The sequence below is a fragment of the Panthera leo genome, chromosome D1 (assembly GCF_018350215.1).
Source record: "Panthera leo isolate Ple1 chromosome D1, P.leo_Ple1_pat1.1, whole genome shotgun sequence".
Taxonomy (NCBI): domain Eukaryota; kingdom Metazoa; phylum Chordata; class Mammalia; order Carnivora; family Felidae; genus Panthera; species Panthera leo.
Genome location: NC_056688.1, coordinates 113474346 through 113495594, shown reverse-complemented (window position 1 = coordinate 113495594; position 21249 = coordinate 113474346). Strand labels below are relative to the sequence as shown.

Below are 21249 nucleotides of genomic sequence, written 5' to 3'. Positions count from 1 at the left end.
ATGTGTTTGGGGTAGGGGGCTGCCACACTGCCCCTCCTCCTGGGAGATAGCTCTGTGGAGGACACGCATCTAAGGGTCTGTTCCTGGCCTGCCTAGCTGCTCCCTCGTAAGCATTCCCTGGAGAGGCAGGGCAGCTCCGGGCCTAAGCTGCATCTTGCAGGGGCTAGAGGGGAAGATCTCAGACACTGAATGAGGGCACCCACCCGACCCAGCGAGGTGGACTGAGGCCCAGCTGCCTGTGGGGTCAGGCTGCTTCCCCCCACTCAACACCCCGCGTGCCGGGTGAGGTCACCATGAGCTGAGCGCGGGCACCAGCCTGGTGTGTGCTAAACTGACCCCTTGGGGGCCACAAGGGTCTGGCTGGGATTCACGGTGAGGGCTCGGAGCTGCCTCCTTCGGGGGCCACCGGGTCCCAGTGGGTCTGGCCCCTCCTGTCACACCACTCTGCCTTGTGTGCCAGGGAGGGTCGCTGGGAGAACAGGGTGGCCCAAGGAGCCCCCTGCGCAGCACGGCCCCTGGGGCGTCCTGGCCCGGGTGCTGGTGCGGTGCGTGCCGGGGGCCGGGACCGCCGCTCCTGAGGGGCTGCGGAGGGCGGCCCTGGGGACAAGAGGTCCCTGGGCTTCCCGCGACCCCACGACTGCAGCCCCGGGAGGGGCGGGGCCCGCGGAGAGCTCGCAGGGTGGGCCGGGCGCATGCGGCCAGCCAGGCCATCGCGGTGGGCAGGCGAGGCCAGGCCGCCACTCCCCCGCCCGCCTGGAGCTTGAGACCAGCGCCGGCCCGGCCCCAGCACCGCTCCCGGGACCCACGAGGGGCGCGGCCGCGGGCTTCCGGCCGGACCGGAAGTGCCCGGTAACAGCGCCGTGCGCGATAACGTGATTCCGGCTTGAGGCGCCCTCTGTGCTCGCAGCTTCCGACAGGTGGCGCTGGGGCCCTGGGAACGCGCAGCTGGCCGTTAGCCCTCGAGCATTCTGGGAGTCACCGTGCTGCCTCTCCCTCCTCCCTCGTTTCCTTAATCAATTCCGGCTCTGCGCGAAGGAGCGCCGCCGTTTCCGGGGAGGGGTGGCAAAGGAGAAAAGCGAGGGCGCATGCGTAGGGACTCCACGGCCCGACAGGCCTCTGGAGTAGCGGTCCAACAGGCCTCGCGAGTAGCGGCCCAGGGCCTTGTGGGGGATGTAGTTCCCTGGCTGCGGACGCCGCGGCGCTGGGCCAGCGGAAGACTCGGTTTCCCAGAGAGCCGAGCGCGGCGCCAAATGGAGGCCACCAGGTGGCGGTGAGCCGGTAGGTTTGAGGCGAGGGAGGGTGGCGCTGACGGTCGGGTCTCTGGGAGACCGTCGTCCGCAGCCTACTGGCTCGACCCCGGAGACCCCAATGTGCTCCGTGTCTCCCGTGCCACACGGCCTGGGCCCTGGGACCCGAGCCACGTGAGGCCCGGACGCTGGCCCGCCCAGGCCCCTGACACGGAGAGCCTGCTGGGCCCATAGAGCGGAGAAAGCCAAGGGTTTGCTTCCAAGGGGAGAGAGCGCGGCGAGGAAACCCCGGTCCCGCTCCCTGGGAGCTGGCCTGCCCAGACCCTGGCCCCTCGGAGGCCCCCGACCCCGCAGCCCCACGCCCCCCAGCCCGGACTCGGCTCTGCCTCCGCTGAGCTCACCAAGTCCGCAGAGAACTCCCGGGTCTCTGTCCCCGTCTCCCTCTGGAGTGCCCCGCCGGTCAGGCTACTTCTCTGGGTCGCGGTGGAGTCCCCGGCCGTGCGGACGACGGGAGAGCGAATTTGGGAAGCGGGAGTCTGGTGGGAACTCGAGCTTCCCCTGCAGCAGTGTGTGCAACTGGCAGGTGATCTCTCCCTGGCCGGCCCTGCCAGCTGTGAAACACGTCGGTGGCGTGTGTCCCGTGCTCCCTTTCTCTCCTGGAGTTGTTCTTTCACTTTGGGAGTCATGCCCCAGAGCGATGGAGATCTCGTCTGTGTCTGATCTGGTGTGGGGCACTCGCGGCCACTCCGGGTCCACCTACCTGCCTGGTCTCTCGTGGGTGCACGACAGTGGGTCACCCTGGGCTACGGAGGCTTGGTGGGGAGGAGTCGGTGGATGGGTGGGTGAGGCTGGGCTGTCCTCTGAGCCTGGCCGTGCAAGCTGCTAGGTGCCCTGCTTGGCCGCGGAAGGAGTGCGGAGTGTGGGCAGCACTGCTCTGCTGGGGAGGGGGAGGTGTGTGGGGGCGGTTACCGGGGAAACGGCGCTGGAGGTTGCTGCGGGGCTTGCCTCTGCCCAGCAAGGCTGCCCCTGGTGGTGATCCACACCCCAGCTCCCTGAGAGCTTGACCCCAAGGTGCCAAGGACCTGGCGCAGACCCCTGTGGAGCTCCCAGGGCATCTCCCAGCAATCGGGAGCAGACCCCTTTGCCCTGGACCAGGCGGGTGGCCCAGTCTTTGAGGACTGTGCCCCGTGCTGTGCCCTGCGGTTAGTAAGTGAGCCTGCTCAGTGAGAGCGGTCTCGTGAAGCGGAGGCTGTGTTTCCCCAGGTTCAGGCCTGGGTCTGCCTACCCACCCCCCCTCCCCGGCCTTAGCTCCCAAGGACCTGCTCTCCGCCTGGCCTCTGTCAGGGCTTCGCAAACCTGGCACTGCCCCTTGGGGTTGTGGCACCACCTCTGCACCTTTGCCGTCTGATCTGATGGTTGGCCCTCCTCCCCCCACAGCCCACTACAGTGGAGCAGCTGAAAGGAGCCGGACTGAGGCCACCACGCCTGTGCCAGCAAGGGGCCTGTGCCAGCACTCTGGTGTCTGCACGGCGACCCTCAGACAGGGGAGGTGAGAGGAGGGCTTTCAGGGGGCGGGGGTCCTCGGTCCCTTCCTCTGGACGACAGCATTCGTAACGCTGATCCTGCCGCCTGCCTAGGGACAGTGGGTCTACGGGGCGGACCTGTCCTACACGCATGCGATCGTCGGAAACGAACTTGGGCTGTTTTGGTCTAGGTGTGGTGTGCCCTGGGACACATGGCTGAGGCAGGGGCAGGACAGCCCCTGGAGGCTGAGCAGGGCACAGAGTATGCCACCCTGCCTTCTGACACCGCGTCCCTCAGCGACTCAGACTCTGACTTCAGCTTGCCTGGCAGTGCTGAGATGGCGGGGGTGCTGCCCTGGGAGGCCCAGGGGGACTCAGACCCCGACGAGCCCGCTTTGCCTCCCAGGGGCCGCCCCTCGGCCTCGGCCTCGGCGCAGCCGTTCCACCTGAGGGACACGAGCTCCACCTTCTCCCGGCGCAGCCACAACATCTTCGACTGTCTGGAGGGGGCAGCCAGGCGGCTTCTGCCCGCTGACAGTGGGGACTGCGCACGGCCACCGGCGCCCTCAAGCCAGCCTGCGGCGGAGGGCCCAGGCGGGGCCGGCCAGAGCCCTGCCCTCCCGAAGCGGCCCCCCGTCCCTGACTATGTGGCCCACCCCGAGCGCTGGACCAAGTACAGCCTGGAAAACGTGGCCGAGGCCAGCGAGCAGAGCAATCGGGCCGCGGCGCTGGCCTTCCTGGGCTCCAAGAGCCTGGCCGTCCCCGGTGACTACACGCCCTCTTTCAACCAGGACCCCTCCAGCTGCGGGGAGGGGAGAGTCATCTTCACCAAACCGGCCCGGGCGGGCGAAGCCAGACCTGAGAGGAAGAGGGCCTTGAGGAAGGCAGGAGAGCCAGCCGGGGCTGCCCCTGGGAACCTGGGAGCGGCAGGGGGCGAGGGTCCGGTGGAGCTGGCCCACCTGGCGGGGCCTGGGAGCCCCGAGGCTGAGGAGTGGAGCGGCGCCCCCGGGGGCCTTCAGGAGGTGGGCTTGCTCCAGGGGGCTGCCCCCGCTGGGTCAGCAGTGGGGCCTCCAGTGGTGGAGACCGTTGGCTTCCATGGCAGCAGGAAGCGGAGCAGAGACCATTTCCGGAACAAGAACAGACCCGAGGCCCCGGGTGCTGAGGTCTGAGAGAAGAGCCTGCTCGGCTGATGTTCCCTGACCAGGCTGGCGGGGCGGGGCGGCCGGGGTCGCTGCCCCCCTTGGGAAGGGAGCCTGCAGGCTGCTAGTAGGAGGGACCAGCATCCTGGGGCGGGGGGCGGGGGGCGGGGGGGAGGCTCAGGGGAGTGGTCTCTGAAGCAGACAGCTTGCCTGCGGATGGCAAAAGCCCTGGCCACCTTGTGGGGCAACAGTAAAGGTTGTGGGTATTCCTCAGACTCTGTATCTCTGTATAGACCCTCACCTTAGGGTCTCCTCTGCCGTCCGCCATGTACAGGCTCCCTGCCCCCTCACGTGAGCCCCCCCCCAACTCGGTGTCAAGGGGACACAGGATTTATAAATTGACGCTCGGTTCCGCAGCAGCACATCTACCCCCTGAAGGTGTCAGGGAAGGCAGACAGGAGCAAGCACGTGCCCCCTGTGCCTGGTGTGGGGCTTAGTGGAGATCGGCCAGCCCGCCAGGCCCCCAGAGGGGAAGGAAGGAAGCGGGGACCGACCTGAGCGGCTCACCGAAGCTGGGGGGAGCACAGGAGCCTGGACCCCGACCCCACAGGACAGGACCCCCAGGTAAACCCGTGTCCACTGTCCCCCGGCCTTCACTGGCCTGGTGTGGCTGTGTTCTCTTAAGATAGAACAGCTTTGGGGGCAGTGTCCTGGGGCCGTCGCCCAGGCCGGACACAGTGCAGCGCTCACCATGCCACGCGAGCAGTTGGGGGCGTGCAGGGTGTGAGCCCACGAGCGTAGTAAACACCCGGCCCCAGTCCTAAAGGGCAGAAGCAGCCACTAATGTTTCGGACAAATCAGTCTTTTGGCGGGTAACACAGGGTGGGTGGGAGACTTGCCAGCAGACGGGAGGTGCTTCAGGCACGGCACTCAGCACGTGCTGTCAGCCCAGGCCGGGCGGTTCGGGATGGGGACCCACGGGGCTCTCCACCGGCCTGGGAGAGGGCCCACCATGCTCCCAGGTGGAGGGAGGTCCCGGGAAGGTGCCAGGCAGGGCAAGGAGTGGTTCCTTTTGACAAGGCCACTCGAGCCACAGCCCACTGAGGGCTCCACCGGAGCGAGGGGCAGTTCAGTGTATCTTCAGGGGCCCAGGACGGCCAGCTTAGGGCCACGTTCCCGCCTGCCCATCCTGGTCTGGGCCAGAGGGCCAGGCCTGGGGCTCTGGGAGAGGTGGGCCCGGTGCGCCGACAGTCCAAATGCTCAGGTGTCCGAGAGCAGCCGGCCAGCCTCTGGGTACCCCCCGCTGCCCACACCCTCTCTGCGCTCGGCAGAGGCTTGCTGGTGTCCGTCTTCGGTGTTCTGAGAGTCTGGTGAGGAAGGAAGACCCCTCAGCTGCTAGGTGTCCGGTGGGGCGGGCCCGGGGAAGGGAGAGGTAGCTCATTACTGTGAACAGGGGACAGACCTGGTGGCTCTGGGTCGAGGCCTGGGGAAGCAGGGCGGGGGCGTGCGTGCTGCCAGGCCGGGCCTCCGGGAGTCGACCTGGCCAAGCCCTCACGCCTGGCTGAGTCGATGGGCCTCGGCAGAGGGTACCTGCCCCACCCTAAGGACTGTGGCCAGCCGAGGGCCATCGGAGACCTGGGCCAGTCCCCTCCCAGGACAGGGAGAAGCAGAGATCCAGAGAAGGCAGCGACGGGGCACAGCGACAGCCCTCCACCCGTCCGCATATCAGCCTGTGCCGCTCCCCGCCCTCTGCCTTCCCCACACCCCACTTACTCCGGTAGGAGCCGCCCTGGGCCATGGAGGACAGGAGCGCTGTGCAGTAGTTGACCTGGAGGAGAGAGGCGTCCGGGGCAGCCCCAGGCCCTGCTGCCCCGTGACCCTCCCCTCTGCTGGCTGTGCCTGAGGGAAGGGGTGTGGGTGCGGAGTGTGGACAGTGAGGGGTCTTGAGTGCAGGACCCACTCCAGGGAGGGCACACCGTCTCTGAAGTCGCTTGTGGGGACAGGGACCAGGTAGTGGGCCTCCCTGGGGCCTCAGCCTGCCCTGGGTGCGGGGCTGCGGGTGAGGGCCCCCTGCCAGGAGAAGGGCACGAGGTCTCCCTGCCTACCTGTGACTCCAAGTGCTTGATGCGCTTTTCTTGCTCTCTCAGCCCCCCGAGGTGCTTGGCTATGATGTCCACCCTGTGGCAGGAGCTGGTAGGTACAGGGCGCTCCGAATTCCCAGATGCTCCCCATCCTCCCTGAGGCCCTTCGGGTGGGTTTGGGGTCCCTGAACCCTCTCTGGGTGGGGTGCCCTTTTCTCTCATTCCCAGATCTGGGTACAGAGAGCCCTTCTTAGCTCTCTCTGGGAGCTCCATGGGGGCAAGAGTTAGGGACAAAGGCAGGCAGGGGCAATGGGCGCCTGGACAGCTGGGATGGACCATTTTGGGGGGAGACCCAGAGGGCGGGGGGGGGGGGAGTTCCACTCGGGAGACCCCAGAGCTGGGAGGACACCCCCTGTATTGGCCCCCCGTCCCCCAAAAGCAGGGCAGGCCAGGCCCCTGCCCCTGCCAGCCTCGGTCTGCCCAGCTCAGGCAGGTGCAGGGCTGCGGGTGAGGGCCCCCTACCCTCAGGTGACGGGCAGGAGAGGGCCCGACACCCCCGCGCCCCACTCGGGGTCCGGCCCTCCCTTGGGAGGTGCTGCAGGGGGCACCCGCGCACCTGTGGGCGGTTTTCCTCAGAACCTCCTCCTTGCTGTCCTTCCTCTGTCTCTCCAGCCTGCTCAGGTAGTTCTCCTTCTGAACCGTCTCCCAGGTGACCATCTTCTGGTCCAGGGGCTCCGCCAAGTCTCTCTCTGGGAAGGTCGGGGCAGCACAGGCTTGGCCAGAGCCAGGTGGGCCTCGGGGCCAGGGGAGCCCAGGGCAAGGGCAGCGGGCCTCAGTCACCACGGCTAGCCCCGGCTGTGAGGTGGAGAGAGGGGGACGGCCCCCCTGCAGAGAACTCCAGGCTCAGCCCTGTGCCAGCGGCTCTGGGGGTTGGGGGCGGTTAGGGAGGGGGCGCGGCCTCTCCTCGCCTGCCCACTGGGCACATCGCCCACCACCCCCCCCCTGCCCTTCCCCCCCCTCCCCGCAGTCCGGGCAGCCGGGCCAGGTCCAGCCCTGTGGCCTCACCCAGGCGTGCCCGCCTCTGCTCAGCCCCCTTCTGGAAGAGCCTCTTGAGCGCCAGGCTCAGGTGGCTGAGGAGGATGAAGGGCGGGGCCAGGGCGGGGCGCTCGTGGTACTCCGCGATGAGGTGGTAGCGCTGGAACTTCCAGAACGTGTCCGCGTTGCCCTGCACCACCTGGAACGTGTAGCTGTGGGGCCGGCGTGTGGGTGACGGGGGCCACACGGGCACCCCCTCTCCTCCCAAGCTGCCGCCAGAGCTGGGGGGCACCCTCTTCTGTGATCGTCTCAGATCACTGACTTCCGTCTGCGGGTGTGTCTGGAATGCAGTCCACTCGGGTCCCCTTCCGCTGTCCTGGACGAGCCCGGGCCTCTGGTTCCAGAGGGGACAACCCTCCCCCTGACCTTCCCTTCCTCAGGGCCCTGCCCTCCCTCTGCCTGCAGCCGGGGCCCGGCGGAAGGGGAGCCGGTGTTTGGGGTGACCCCTCACGCTCAGGCCTTGCCCCACACAGGCCCCAGCCCCTCCCCGGGGGTGGAGAGACCCCGCAGCCCCCCCCCCCCCCCCCCCCCCCCCCGGGCCGGAGGGATGAGCAGGTCTGGGCCGGGCCAGCCGGGCCTGGGGCGCTCACGAGGGGAGGGTGGGGGAGGGGCACCTGAACATGGCGATGAGCAGGTTCATGAGCAGCACGTTGGTGACCAGCAGGAAGGTGACCAGCAGGAGGATGACCAGCCAGTTGGCATAGAGGTTAGGGCAGGAGGCTGAGCCCTCTTGCAGCAGGGGGTGTAGGGAGCAGTTCACGCGGGCTTCTGAAACAGGAGTGGTGTGGTGGGGGCGGGGCGGCCACAGGGGCACCCTTGGATCTGGGGGGCCTCCCCCTAGGGCTGGGGCCCCCGGGGACGCAGCCCCTGGCAGGGTGACCAGCTGTCCCGGTTGACGGGGGGGGGGGGGGACTGTCTGGTTTAGCACTGAAAGTTCCCGTCTCAGGACACCCCAGTCCTGTCAAACCAGATGGATGGTCAGCCTGGGGGCACTGGTCCACTCTCCACCTCCACCTGACTGGGGTCATGGCCAGGGCCACACGTTCTGAGGGCAGAGCCATTTGGCAGGTGGGCACAGAGGACCCCAGTTTCTGCTGGTCGTTGTGTGGATTCCCCACCTCCCCACGCCAAAGGCTGTGCTCAAAGCTGGTTTGGAGAAAGCTGCCCTAGACACGGGTGACCGTGTCTCCCCCTGCAGGACTTCTCAGGGCCTTTATAACACTAAGGCCTGTCACATGGCACCCAGCTGGGGGGCGAGTCTGCATCACCTCCGAAGCTCATCTGGCCAGGCCGCCCTTGGCACTGATTGCCGCAGGCACCGTGGACACGGCATCTCTGGGCCATGCCAGCTCAAAGAATGTTCTCCGGGCAGTGGGAGTGAATGCTGGGTCTGGGAGCAGGCTGAGCCTTGCGCCCTGGGCAGGCACGCCCTGGGGGGCCCGAGGATCACACCTCTGGCCCCTCACCAGCCAGTCCCCTCCTCACGCTCATGGGATGGGAGGCAAGGAAGGAAGGAGCAGATATCAGTGGGTGAGCACGCAGGCCGTGTACGTGCGCGTGCCCGTGTGGACGCTGCACACGCCCGCACGTTCGGCTGTGTTTCTGTGGCTGCCGCCCTGGTCTTTGCGCTGTGACCGAGTCCGGGTGACACTGGGGGCCTCTGTCCCTCTGTCTACACCTGTGTACCTGTGTCCCCACTGTGCACATGTGTCGGGCCGGCAGGGGCTGTTCTCGTGTGTCCGTGGCTCCCTCTCTGGGGGGAGGCCCTCTCCTAACGTCCCCCGAGTCAGTCTGTGCCAGGAGCCCACGGTGAGCTGCGAGCGTGCAGAAGCGGGTGGGGAAGCAGCATCTTCCCAGACCCTGCCCTGCCCTGGCCTGTAGGTCTGCTCGGGGCCGATTCCGGACCCTCCTCTCTCCCCTGCGCCCGGGCCCCGGAGCAGTGAGACCCCTGTGACTCTCGGAGGCGCCATGAGGCCAGGCTGGAAATTAAAGTGTCCATGGGTCTGGAGGCCAGACCAGGAGCTCCGCCCCAGGGCTCCGTCCTGGCACCCGGGGACCGGACGGCGAGGGGGGGCGCTCGGGGCTCCGGGACCCCAGGGTGCACACGTTACTGAATCACCACAGTCCTGCCCCGCGTGGTGGTGTGGCCCAGAGGCCTGAGCAGACGGGAAGCCCAGGCCGCGGGAGGGGAAGGGGCCCGCGCAGGACCCTCAGTGGGCTGGCCCCGACCTGGCCCCGGTCACGGACTTTGTGCTACAGCCTGCACTCGGGCCTTCCCGAGGCAGCCCCCGGGGCTAGGACCGTCCACCCCCCACCCCCGGAAGTCTGCACAACCTCTGCCCTCCCCTGGTGGCCCCGGGAGTGACCCCACCCCTGCCCTCCTCCAGAGGGTCCCTGCAGTGCAGGGCTGGGCAGGGGCCAATGGGGAGGGCAGCCAGGGCCTGGAACACTCCGTTTGAGCAAAGGAATCCCAGCTGGGCGGTGGAGGGGGGGAGGGAGGGGGGAGGTGGCGCTAAGAAAACAGTCCAAGGAAAGGGGCTTTCAGAACACCCCAGTTAGCCGGTTTCCCCGGTGGCAACGCCCCTCCCCATCTTGGCGGCTCGGGTCCGCTCCCCTCACACTCTCACCCCACTGACAGACACTCAGTGCGTGTGGCGGGCACCCGACCTCGTCTCACTGGCTCCGGCGGCTGGGGCCCGGCCTTAGACACCATGTGCCCGGGGGCGCCCTGGAGCCCCGGTGGCCCTGGTCCGGCACCAGCCTGAGTGAACGGCCCTGACGCTGGCTCACCGTCCCGGAGGGGCTGGTTCCCTCTTCTCCTCCTCCTCCTCACCGAGTCCCAGCCGGGTCGGGGGCTTGCCCCCCAAGCCAGGGCTCCCCTACACCTACCAGCCCCCACGGCGGAGCGGCTCTGCCTCCCGCACCGTCCCCACGGTCCTGGGACAGTCTCGGAACCTATGCTGGCTGGCCCTCGGCCCTGCACAGAGGCCGCCTGCAGACGGACGGGAATGGCCTCGGCCCTGCCCCCGCGGCACCTGCCCTGGCACAAACCATCCCAACGCAGGCCGGCCTCCGGGCCCCCCAGCAGAGGCTGCCTTGCAGCCTCCTGGTGCCTCAGTTTCCAGCCTGGGGCCCACAGGGAAAGGTCTCTGTGACCAACAAAAGTCCTCCCGGAGCCGCCCCTGGGCTGGGCCCGACCCTGGGCAGGTGTGTGGGGCCTGGGGACTGTCCTCAGGGGCCTCCCCATCTCAGCCGGCTCCTCTCCAGGGCCCCACGTCCAGGGTCTTCTGAAAGGAGGCTCCGTAAACTGGACCCCATGTGACAGCACCGTAGGAAGCAGGGGATCTTGTGTCCAGCTGGCTCAGGGACACGCCCCCCCCCCCCCCCCCCCCTCAGGCAGGCTGCGTGCTGACCATCGATCTCGTCCAGCGGGATCTGCCCGAAGATCTGCAGGTAAGGCCGGTACAGCACGCGGCGGAAAACCCACTCCAGGCGGCCGTCGTGGGGGTGCAGCAGGGCCTGTGTGGTCACGCCGTAGGCCACCAGCCACACACTCAGGAAGAAGAGGAAGAAAAAGACGTCCTTCATCTGGGGGAAGAACGGAGAGTGTTAGCGGCCGCCTGGCTGGCGGGGGGGGGGGGGGGGGCGCTATTTCACCAGCTCCCCACCCCCACCCCGGCCCCCAGGCGGGACCCGGGGCTCACCATCCGCTCCACAATGATGATCTTGGGGCCCAGCTGCTTGTGGATGGCGAAGATGTGGATGAGTCGGAGCGTGAACACCATGAAGTCCACGGCGAGGACCGCGCGACCCGCCTCAAACACTGAGGGCAGCATCCTGGGGTGGGGGCCGTATGGGGGTGCCGCTAGCGCCCAGAGAGGGGAAGGAGCTTCCCCCAGGACACACAGCACGGGGGCCAAGGACAAGCCGGGCCTTCTGAGGCCTTCCGAGGCTTCGTCCTGAAGCCGGCCCGCCCAGCGGCCCACCCGAGGGGCCCGCATCCCAGGCCTCTGGGCCCCAGAGACCTGCAGGTGACGCCGACGACGAACAGGAAGATGGCCACCATGTCGCACTTGTTCCAGTGGTCTTCCACGTAGAGGGTGAGCTTCTTCACCAGACGCGTGTCCTCGTCCGTGAAGAATCCCTGCCAGAGGGCAGAGGGCAGAGGGGCGGGCGGTCCACTGACAGCTGGCTGGGGACGCCCCGCCTCGTCCAGGCCAGTGGGAGCGGGGCGGGGGGGGGGTGGCGCAGGTCCCACCACTGACCTGCCGGATCTCTTCCAGCACCAGTGTGAAGACCCAGAAGTACAGGGTGACCTCGGGCCCAGACGGCCCCTGGGGAGGTGGCCTGAAGTCCACCAGCAGGACGTAGGTGAACAGGAACAGGAAGGCAAAGTACATGACCACGTTCCCCAGGAACACGGTCACGGGCGCCCCCCAGAACATCCGCCAGCGCGTCAGCAGGAAGGCAGCACGTGGACCTCCGTCACCCTGAGCCCTTGGTGCCCCGGTCAGCGCGTCCCGCCTGCGCCGCGAGGAGAGACCACGGACGGCGGTGAGGCCGGCGGCAGGGGCCCCACGGAGTGAGTCCAGCCCCCTGGCCGGCCCGCCCCACGGCCCTCACCGGCTGCCCGGGCTGCACAGCAGGCTCCTCTCTGAGTCCAGGCCGTCCAGCTCCTGGAGGCCCTCGGGGACCGTCCTCAGCAGGGCCTCCTCGCTGTGAGCACGGGGCACCCTCAGGGCCCGCGGGAAGGGCACCAGAGCACCCAGCCAGCAAAGGAAGCGCAGGGGGCCCTGGGGAGGGATGTGGGCGGGGTCTTTGCCCAGTGGGCCCCCCCCCCACCTCCCCCGGCGGCTGCCCGCACCCGACAGACCTGAAGGTGATGAGGTTGGTGTAGATGAGGGCCGGGCAGAGGAAGGCCCCCAGCAGCCGCAGGATGGCCGTGCCCGAGGCCATGTTCCCCCACCAGATCTTGGTCAGGAAAGCCTGAAATAAAGGCACAGCCTCCGGTCCCCCACCCCCACACCTCTGCCCATGCTGGGCCGGACACCGGGCGTGCCCGTCAAGGCTCGGCTGAAGCATCGCCCCCCCCCCCCCCGCCCCCACCCCACCGTCCGTCCCGGTGGGGACAGCCTTCAACGGGGAGGCCGGGTTTTGGGGTCTGGGAGGGCTGAGCTGAAGAGGTAGCACTTCCGCTGAGACCCCAAGTGGAGAAAGGGCTGGCGACAACAAGAAGGGCAGCCAGGCGGGTGCCGTCCAGGAACCGAGCAGCCCCTGCCCTGCACGGCCAGGACACGGAGGGCAGTGGGGGGGGGGGGGGGGCACCCGGGGCGCCTCCCGTCTGCCGTCCGCTTTGCCCCTGACGGCCTTCCCCGAAGCCAGACCCTCACCTGCACCCCGTCGTGGGCAAAGAAGGCCTTGGTGTCGGCCTCGGTGGCCAGGTGCAGACAGGTGGTCCTGCTCCAGCAGCGGTTCCGACGCACCAGCAGGGCGAAGGCGCGGTCCTCGCTGCTGCGGTAGCACTCGGAGAAGAGGCCTGCCCGAGGGCGCCGGCCGCCCGCACTCGCCCAGGCGCCCCCTCCCTCCTCTGCCCTGCGCCCGCCGCCCCCCCCCCCCCCCCCCCGCCCCGGGGGCTGCCGAGGCCCGCCCGCCCGCCCTGCCCAGGGCCCTCCCCTCCCCCGTCAGTCACCCCAAACGTCCCGAGGGGGTAGCAGGACCCGGCGTGTGCCCAGGGCCTGGGGTACCCGTCTGCCCCGCTGCGGCCCGCCCCGCCCCGCCCCGCCAGGCCGGTGGCTCACCCAGGGCCAGCTGCTCGTACTTGGCCTCGCTCCCGCCGCGGCCCCCCCTCGGCCCCCGCCTCCAGGTGGGACATCTCACGGAGGATCTTGCAGGCGGCCAGAGCGGCGGCCACCCCCTCCTGGCCCTGGGAGACGGGGTCTGAGGAGGCCGCCCGCCTCGCGCCCACCACGCCGCCCCAGTCCGGGGCCCACCCACCATGGCCCAGAAGTAGGCGGCCATCTCGTGGCGGTTCTGCAGCACGGCCCAGAGGAACAGGTCCCGCCACGGGTTCTCGCTCCTCCGGTTCAGGTCCGGCAGCCCCTTCCGCGCCTCGGGCCGCCCGGCCGGGCCCCGCTCCTGCGGGACCGGGCCGTCAGCGTCCGGGTGGCCCGGCCCGGCCCCGCCCCGCCCGGCCCAGGGCCCGCTCACCGCCTGGTAGAGCCCGCGGCAGGCGTCGTGCAGGAAGTCCTTGAGCAGGCGGGACACCTCGTGCAGGGAGAAGGCGGGCGGGCCCTCGGGCGGCTCGCGGGCCTGCTGGGCGCCCAGGCCGGCCAGCGTCAGCCGGCCCTCCTCGTGCTTGCGCCGCAGCAGGTGGAACAGCAGGCTCTTGGGGGGCGCCGAGCGGTACAGCTGCTGCAGCCGCCCCAACGTCAGGAAGTCCGCCACGTCGGCGCCGTTGTCCACGAAGAGGCGCACGAACTCGGGCTTGTCGCTCACCAGCGCGTCCATCATCACCTCCTCCAGGTCGCGGGACTGGGGCCGCCGCCCGACACGCCCGGGGCGGGGAGAGGGGCCGAGTGAGCGGGAGCCGTGGCCTCCCTGCACCCCCCCCCCCCCCGTCGGCCGCGTGGGGCAGAAGGGGCCCCACGCCGGCGGCCCTCGGGGCGCCGCCTGCCCCCAGGCCCTCAGCTCGGCGCTCCCCCCTGTGTTGGCCAGAGGCGAGGCTCCGGAGGCGTCAGCCGGCGGGCGGGCGGGCGGGCACCTTCCACTCCACGTCCCCGTTGAAGATCTCGCTCTTGGCGATGTCCACGCGGTCCCAGGCCACGGCCAGCTTGAGCTCGTCCAGGTAGTCCTGTGCCTCCTGGCTGTGGCTCTTGCAGGCTGCGGGCGGAGCGGGCGGGAGGTGAGCGGCGAGCCCGGGGCCCCTCGCGGTGGTCTTCCGGACCCGCAGCCGTGGAGCCGTGGCCCGCGTCACGCCCTCTGAGTGACGGCGAGAGGCCCACGGCGCCGCAAGGTTGTCGGCAGAAATGATGGCTCCCGGGTCCCCGACGGGACAGGGTGAGCGGAGCCGGGGCGGGGGGGGGTGTGGACGGTCTGTCTGGAGGAGCTTCCGGCCCCCCGCCGTCGAGGGCGTCCCAGCCCCCCGGCCCCTCCCGGCCTGGGTCTGTGTCTGGCTGCCGGAGGTCAGGCCCTCGGCACGGCGTGTCCCCGCCATGAAAAGCCTCTTGAGGGGCAGCCAAACGGCAGGGACAGCACAGGGTCTGTCATAGAGGAACAGAGAGACACAGCGCGGTCCCTCCGCTCCGTGGAGTGTCCCTCAGCCCTGGAAAGCAGGGAGGCACCAACAGGCCACAGCGTGGATGCTCTGCAGAAACACGGGCTCAGAGGAGGGAGCCGAACACCGCCCATGGCGGGAGCCCACGGACGGGAAGGGCCCCAAAGAGGCAAATCCGTCCACACAGAAAGCGAGCTGGTGGCCACCGGGGGCCAGGGAAACGGGCAGCGACTGACCGGTGCCAGACTGCCTTTGGGGCAATGCAAACGTTCTGGAACTAGACAGTGGGGATGGTCGCACAACTCGCAAACGTACTAAAAGCCGCCGGATCGAACACTTCAGTTTCTGACGTTACAGCAAGATATGTCACACTGAAACTTGTCGAGCACAGAACGCTGGACAAATTTGCACAGAAGCCGGGGCCATCCCTGTGTCGTTCCAGTGTTGTTACATGTGCTGCTGGAAAGGCGAGCACGGGGCCCCGCACGCAGGCACAGGCACTCAGGCACACGCTCACTCACACGGGCACACGCCCGCACGTGACGCACACAGGTGCACGCGTGAGCACACGCGCACGCACAGCAGAGGGGTGCCGTCCCGGGAGTCCTGGCTGCTGATTGACGTGGTCGCTGGGCGGTGGCCCGGCCCCATGCACGTGTCAGATCCCGGAGGGTGAGGCCCAGGACGGGGCGGGTGCGGGAAGCAGCCCCGCACAGCTGGCGCCCCAGCTCACCCCTGCCCCTGCGCCCTCACCTTTTATCAGGGCCTTCAGGATGATGGTGTCCAGCTCCTCAGAGCCCTCCTGCTCGAAGTCGTGCACGGTGAGCAAGTGTGGGTGGGAGGTGATGTTCTGCAGCTGGGACACCGGGACAAAGGCCCTGAGTGGCCCTGGGGGCAGGGGGCAGGCCAGGGGCGGGCCTGAAGCCAGAGCGGGCTTGGAGGCTTTGTTGGGGAAGGGAGGAGGCTGGGCCCTCCCTCGTGGACAGGGGGCACGGAGACGCCCAGCAGGACTTTCCCCCGGGGGCGGCCCAGCGGGAGGGGGGCCTCGTCCTACGGGGGGGCCCCTACCAGCTGGGTCCAGTGCACGACGTCCTCCCAGCACAAACGTTCTCCGGGAAACTTCTCTTTGAACTGCTTCTCCACTGCCTGGGGCACCAGGAGGTGGGGCTGGTTCACGAAGGCAGCCAGCATGTCCGCGATGCCCCCTGAGCCCGCCAGGATCAGCCACGGGGCAGCGTGCTCCACGGCCCTGGAGATCCTCTGAGGCGGCGTGGCGGGGAGAGTGGACCCCGAGTCAGCTCAGGGGCCGCCCTGGGCCCACGTGCCACAGGTACCCCGTCCCAGGCCGGGGGGGGGGGGGGCCCTGCAGGAAGCCGCAGCCGGCCAGGGGGCTCCCGCCAGGCCCCCACCTCCCTCCCCTGCCCTACCTCCAGGGTGCTGGGGTCGCCGTTCACCAACAGACAGAGGACGGGGATCTCGATGCTGCTGGTGCCTGCAGACAGAGCACCGGCCAAGTCCTCCCAGGTGTCCGAGCAAGTGGGGACCCTGGCACCCTCCCCGTGGGGTGGGCACCCAGGCTCTGGCCATCACCCCCAACATTATCTAGGGAGACACCTGCCCGGAGGCTTTTTCTAGTGAAGCGTGGGCTCCAGGCTGCATATCACATACAGACACGCGCCCCTTCGCTTGGGGACAAGGACGCCAGCCCCGCACCCGACTGCCCAGTAGGCCGCTCACAGATACTGAGACACAGAGGGACGTGAGTGAAGTTAAGCACTCAGTCCCTGGCTGCACTGGCCACATTTCAAGCACCTCCATTCCCGTCGTGGCAGAAAGCTCTGCCCATCGCCCTGCAGGCTCGCGGGAGCAAACCAAAGAGTAGGGGAGGGGCCTTGGTCAGCTTCGCCCCCAAACGTCGTTAGCCGGAAACGAGAGTCCCGACGCGGGAGGACGCTGGGGAGGCAGGGAGCAGCGGGCCCCTCTGACTCCCAGAGCGGCCTCCTCGTTGAATCTAGAGGACAGACCGGTGCGTGCCGTCCAGGCTTCAGCGAGCCGGAGCCCGCCCCCCCCCCCCCCCCCCAGACGTGGTCTAAACGCGGCCTCGACCGTGTTTTTATTCTTAAAGAATACTCAGTTAACAGATATTGAAGCTGTTTATAAATATCGTAGGCAGTTATGTATCGTGTGTATAAGTTTTACTTACGCACTGGTATTTCTTAATACTAGAAACCCAGCTTTCAAACCCACCTCTGGCCACAGTCACACCCGTTCCTTGGGCAACACTGCCCTCTGGTGGCAGCGTACCTCGTGGCTAGCTTGGCTGGTAGAGGAAACCAGGCCTTTCGAAGCTTGCAAATCCGTTTCCTTCCCAAGCCCCGAGACCCCCGCCCCCCCCCCCGGGGAGCCCCAGGGCAGCCGAACAAACCGGCAACTCTGTCATCCGGCAGGAATGTCGCTGCCCAGTGGGGCCAGACTCCTAGCTGCGCCCCCACCAACGCACTGACCGCTTCCCATCCCAGACCCCCAGAGGCCGGGTCTCCACGCTCAGGCACGCTCAGTGCCTTCAGCCCGGAATGCGCACACCCCGTGCCCCCGTGACCCCCCCCCCCCCACCCGCCCTGGGACAGGTCTCACCCCCGTAGCCGGTTCTCTGCTCCGAGATGTGCTTTTCCAGCGTCAGCCGCAGCTCCGTCGGCCCGTCCCCCTTCCCGGGAGGCCCGGGCTCCACCAGGACGAAGTAGGCGTGGTTGTTGTCCAGGGAGCAGAGGGGGCCCCGGCTGCTGCCTTCGGCCGCGGGGTAGTGGACAGGGCTGTCCTCCTGGACCCCCCCACCCCCCACCGTGAGCCCTAAATGAGGGTTCTTCTGCCCAGGCCTGTCCCCACCCCCAGAGGGAGGGAGGGCCGGGCCGCCGGCGCCTGGGGCCCTGGGGCGTGGCGGGGGGGGGGGGGAGGGGCCGGGAGCGGCCAGTGGGTCCTCTGGACAGAACCAGGGCCGTGGGACTGCCAGGCCCTGCCTCGGACAGACTCTGGGCGGGGGGCAGAGGCCACTTGCCGGGGTCACCCAGGCTTGAGGGCCGGTGTCCGGATGGGGCCTGGGTCCATTGGGAACCAGTCCTGGGCAGGGCCCTGGAATCCAGGTCCCCATGTCTGGTCTGCGCTGGCTGGGAATCCGGCAGACCCCTCCCCACACTGCTCCCTGAGCAATGCTGCCACCTGCTGGCCGTGTGCTGGGCTCGCCGTCCTCCCCCTCTCCTCTTGCCCTCCTCCCTCCTCCCTTCACGCCTCCTCCCTTCCTCCTTCCCCTCCTCCCTCCTCCACTCCTTCTTCCTCCTGTCTCCTCCTTCCCCTCCCTCCCCACCTCCCCCTCCCTCCCCTCCTCCCTCCCTTCCTCCCTCCCCTCCTCCTTTTTCCATCTCCTCCCCTCCTCCCTCCCCTCTCCCTCCTAGCCCCTTCTCTTCCTCTTCCTTCCTCCTCCTCCTCCTCCCTCCTCCCCTTCCTCTCTCCCCCCTCCCCGTTCCTCTCCCTCCTCCCTCCTAGTCCCTCTTCTTCCCCTCCCCCCTCCTCCCTCCTCTTCCTCTCTCTCCTCCTCCTCCTTCTCCCTCCTCCCCTCCTTCCCTCCCCCTCTCCTCCCACAGCTTCGCTTCAGTATCTCGGTCCTTCAGGGTGCCTGCCTCACTCCCTGAGCCTGTGAGTCCCCCGGCATGGGAACCACTCTGTCCATTGCAGGCCTGGCGTGTGTGGGGGGGTGTCTGGTCTGCCGAATAACCAGGTGGTGGGGTGTGGCCGGCCTCGGAGAGAGCACCGGTGGCTTCCTCGGCGTACCCCCTACCCTGGGGTGGGTATACTTGCGGGCCACGAGCCCCTCCCCGCCCCCCGGGCCCAACTTGCCCGGCGGCTCGGCGCTCCGAGACGGACGCTTACCCGGGCGTCGTCCAGAAGCTGGTGGTGCAGGACGCGGCCCAGCGAGGCAATGCCGATGGCCACCACGCGGGCCTTGGTGGACGTGCTGGCCAGCGAGTGGTCACGCACGGCCTGTCCCACGTACCGGGCCAGGCCCACACGGAGCGCGCTGGTCAGGATCCAGGCTCCTAGGGCAGGGGGCTCAGTGTGCCCGGTGGGCTCGGGCCCCCAGGCCTGCCGGAGCCGAGGCCCCCCCCCCCCCCCCACCGCCTGCAGGTGTCGGCCGGACCCGAGCCTGGGAAGGTTGTTCTGAATCACGAGGCCCTGGCCTAGTCGGCTGTGCAGGCCTCTGCTGCACAGCAGTCACCTCGCGGTGAGGGGGTTCGGAAACCCCATATCCTTCTGCCGCCTTTTCTGCAGGCTCGGCGGGCCTGAACGTAAATTAGCCCAGTAACTGGGTTCGGACCCCACGACCGTCCAGCAGGCGGTTCCCCTGAGGCAGGCGGAGGGTGCGATGGGGGCCCGCCCTCGGGCGCGGGTGCAGGGGGGGCCGTCTTGCCGAGGCCCGCAGGGTGGGCTGCGCCTTCCGGGGGGGGACCCCGGCCCCCCCCCCTCCGCTGCATCCCCCAAGCTGCTCCCGCTGCAGGCTGCAGGGAGGGAGGCACCGGGCAGGGTCTGGGGGCTGTGTGGCCGGGGCGCGGGCTCCGGACTGTGCGGGCCGTGGGGCCCTGGCGGGGCCTCACCTGTGCTCTGAGCCGCCTTCACCAGCCCGTTGCGCAGGACGTCCCGCAGCCAGGACTTCACGGCGAACGGCCGCTCCTCACCCGCCAGGGACACCACGAGGTTGGGCACTGGCAGCTGCCACTCGGCCAGAAGGAGGTCAAAGAGCACGGAGGGGGCCACACCGCTCGGAACCTTCACGAACTGCAGGGCGTGTGTGTGGGGGTGGGCATGGGGGTGCTGGGCATGGGGGCGCCAGGGGCACTGGGTATGGGGACACAGGGTTTGGGGGAACCAGGGGCACTGGGTATGGGGTGCTGGGCATGGGGGCGCCAGGGGCACTGGGTATGGGGTGCTGGGCATGGGGGCACCAGGGGCACTGGGTATGGGGTGTTGGGTATGGGGGCACTGGGCACAGGGTTTGGGGGCACCAGGGGCACTGGGTATGGGGTGCTGGGCATGGGGGCACCAGGGGCACTGGGTATGGGGTGTTGGGTATGGGGCACTGGGTATGGGGGCATAGGGGCACTGGGTATGGTGTGCTGGGCATGGGGGCACTGGGCACAGGGTTTGGGGGCACCAGGGGCACTGGGTATGGGGTGCTGGGTATGGGGGCACCAGGGGCACTGGGTATGGGGTGCTGTGTATGGGGGCACTGGGCATGGGGGCACCAGGGGTACTGGGTATGGGGTGTCGGGTACGGGGGTGCTGGGTATGGGGGCGCCAGTGGCACTGGGTATGGGGGCACCAGGGGCACTGGGTATGGGGCACTGGGCATGGGGGCGCTGGGCATGGAGGCACCAGGGGCGCTGGGCATGGGGGTGCTGGGCATGGAGGCACCAGGGGCGCTGGGCATGGGGGTGCTGGGTATGGGGGAACCAGGGGCACTGGGTATGGGGTGCTGGGCATGGGGGCACCAGGGGCACTGGGTATGGGGGTGCCAGGGGCACTGGGTATGGGGTGCTGGGTATGGGGGCATAGGGGCACTGGGTATGGTGTGCTGGGCATGGGGGCACTGGGCACAGGGTTTGGGGGCACCAGGGGCACTGGGTATGGGGCGCTGGGCATGGAGGCACCAGGGGTGCTGGGTATGGGGGCGCCAGTGGCACTGGGTATGGGGGCACCAGGAGCACTGGGTATGGGGCGCTGGGCATGGAGGCACCAGGGGCGCTGGGCATGGGGGTGCTGGGTATGGGGGCACCAGGGGCACTGGGTATGGGGCACTGGGCATGGGGGTGCTGGGCATGGGAGCACCAGGGGCGCTGGGCATGGGGGCACCAGGGGAACTGGGTATGGGCCGCTGGGCATGGGGGAAACTAGGTATGGGGCGCCGGGCATGGGGGTCACAAGGAGGTGGGGAGCACCAGCATCAGGAGAGAGGCCGACCCCGTTTAGATGCAGGGTGGCAGCAGGAGGCCAGGGCGCAGGTGGGTCCGGCCCTCGCCTGACTCCTGTCTAGGCCTCCCTTCCCTGTCCGTGGTGGGGCCGGGCGGGGCGGGGGGCGCAGAGGAGGGGCCCTGGACGTGCTGTGCATGGGGGTGGGAGGCGGGGGGCCAGAGGGCTGGAGTCGGGTCCTGGAGGCTCTGACAACGGCCAGGCTCTGGAGGGCAGCAGGCGCCCAGCGCTCAGTGTTTGGCGAGAGACTGGGAGCTCAGCGTGGGGGGGGGGGGGGGTGCGAGCCTTACCACGGCGGGGGCGGGGCCTTACCTTGCCTCGCTTCTTCCCAGACCCTCCGAATTCGATCTCGCCCCGGCACAGGTCCCGCGCCCACCCACGTCCGGCAGCCCTGGGGCTTCGCCGGCAGGGACCCCCGGCACCCCACATGAGGACCTCTCTGCAGGGACAGAGCCGACCTCCGAGGGCGTGAGAGGCAAACCCTGTCCCCGTCCCTGCAGGACGCCAGTGGCGGCCTCACTGGGGAGGCCACTCCCCCCCCAACCCCGCCAGTGGCCGGGCCGCGCCACGACGTCCACAAGGCCCCCTCGCAACCCGGCTTCCGCTACTGGAGCCTCCCACGCGCCCCCTTCCCAGTGGGGTTGGGCGTGGGGGTGCATCTTAGCCCCTCCCCCCGGCTCCGGGCCCTGCTACTCACCCCCCTCCCCGGGGCGCCTCGGGCCGGCCTCTCCCGTCAGCACTTCTGCACAGGCTTTGGTGGGGGGTGTCCTAGAAACCCCAAAAGTCTCTTGGGCTTCTGGACAAGAAGCCTGTCCCCCGCACCCCCGTTGGCCCCCGGACGGGGACGGACACCCCGGTGTGCCTGGGCAGAGGGGA

The 21249-nt window shown here is 69.0% G+C and overlaps 2 protein-coding genes and 1 long non-coding RNA gene across 5 annotated transcripts; 2 read left to right on the top strand and 1 right to left on the bottom strand.

The window, feature by feature from the left end:
- The first annotated feature begins 950 nt into the window (after window positions 1-950).
- TSSC4 (tumor suppressing subtransferable candidate 4) lies at window positions 951-4058 on the top strand. 3 transcript variants are annotated; one of them, XM_042905943.1, is made up of 3 exons: window positions 951-1278; window positions 2685-2796; window positions 2962-4058. In XM_042905943.1, the coding sequence occupies exon 3, from the start codon at window positions 2983-2985 to the stop codon at window positions 3937-3939; it is 957 nt and encodes a 318-aa protein (XP_042761877.1). In that variant the 5' UTR covers window positions 951-1278; window positions 2685-2796; window positions 2962-2982; the 3' UTR covers window positions 3940-4058. The 3 variants fall into 3 exon arrangements, with proteins under 3 accessions (XP_042761877.1, XP_042761875.1, XP_042761874.1); XM_042905941.1 differs by having other exon boundaries at window positions 2885-4058; XM_042905940.1 differs by having other exon boundaries at window positions 2685-4058.
- Window positions 4059-5056: 998 nt separating this feature from the next.
- On the bottom strand, window positions 5057-20834 carry TRPM5 (transient receptor potential cation channel subfamily M member 5). Its single transcript, XM_042905944.1, is given in 24 exon segments — window positions 5057-5276; window positions 5683-5737; window positions 6015-6087; window positions 6607-6739; window positions 7056-7237; window positions 7700-7853; window positions 10499-10673; window positions 10790-10922; window positions 11111-11229; window positions 11351-11609; window positions 11709-11801; window positions 11959-12071; window positions 12476-12621; window positions 12884-12929; window positions 12931-13008; window positions 13080-13616; window positions 13846-13964; window positions 15112-15214; window positions 15427-15618; window positions 15786-15850; window positions 16993-17176; window positions 18274-18446; window positions 19002-19182; window positions 20686-20834. Coding segments are annotated over 24 exon segments (3537 nt in total). The 5' UTR covers window positions 20803-20834; the 3' UTR covers window positions 5057-5169.
- Window positions 14950-15588, top strand: LOC122200380. Its single transcript, XR_006193803.1, has 3 exons — window positions 14950-15030; window positions 15122-15179; window positions 15517-15588. It is a non-coding gene; the product is annotated as an uncharacterized LOC122200380 (long non-coding RNA).
- Window positions 20835-21249: the final 415 nt, after the last annotated feature.

Coding starts and splice junctions, on each gene's coding strand:
- TSSC4 (XM_042905943.1), top strand. CDS start 2,983: ATGGCTGAGGCAGGGGCAGGACAGCCCCTGGAGGCTGAGCAGGGCACA.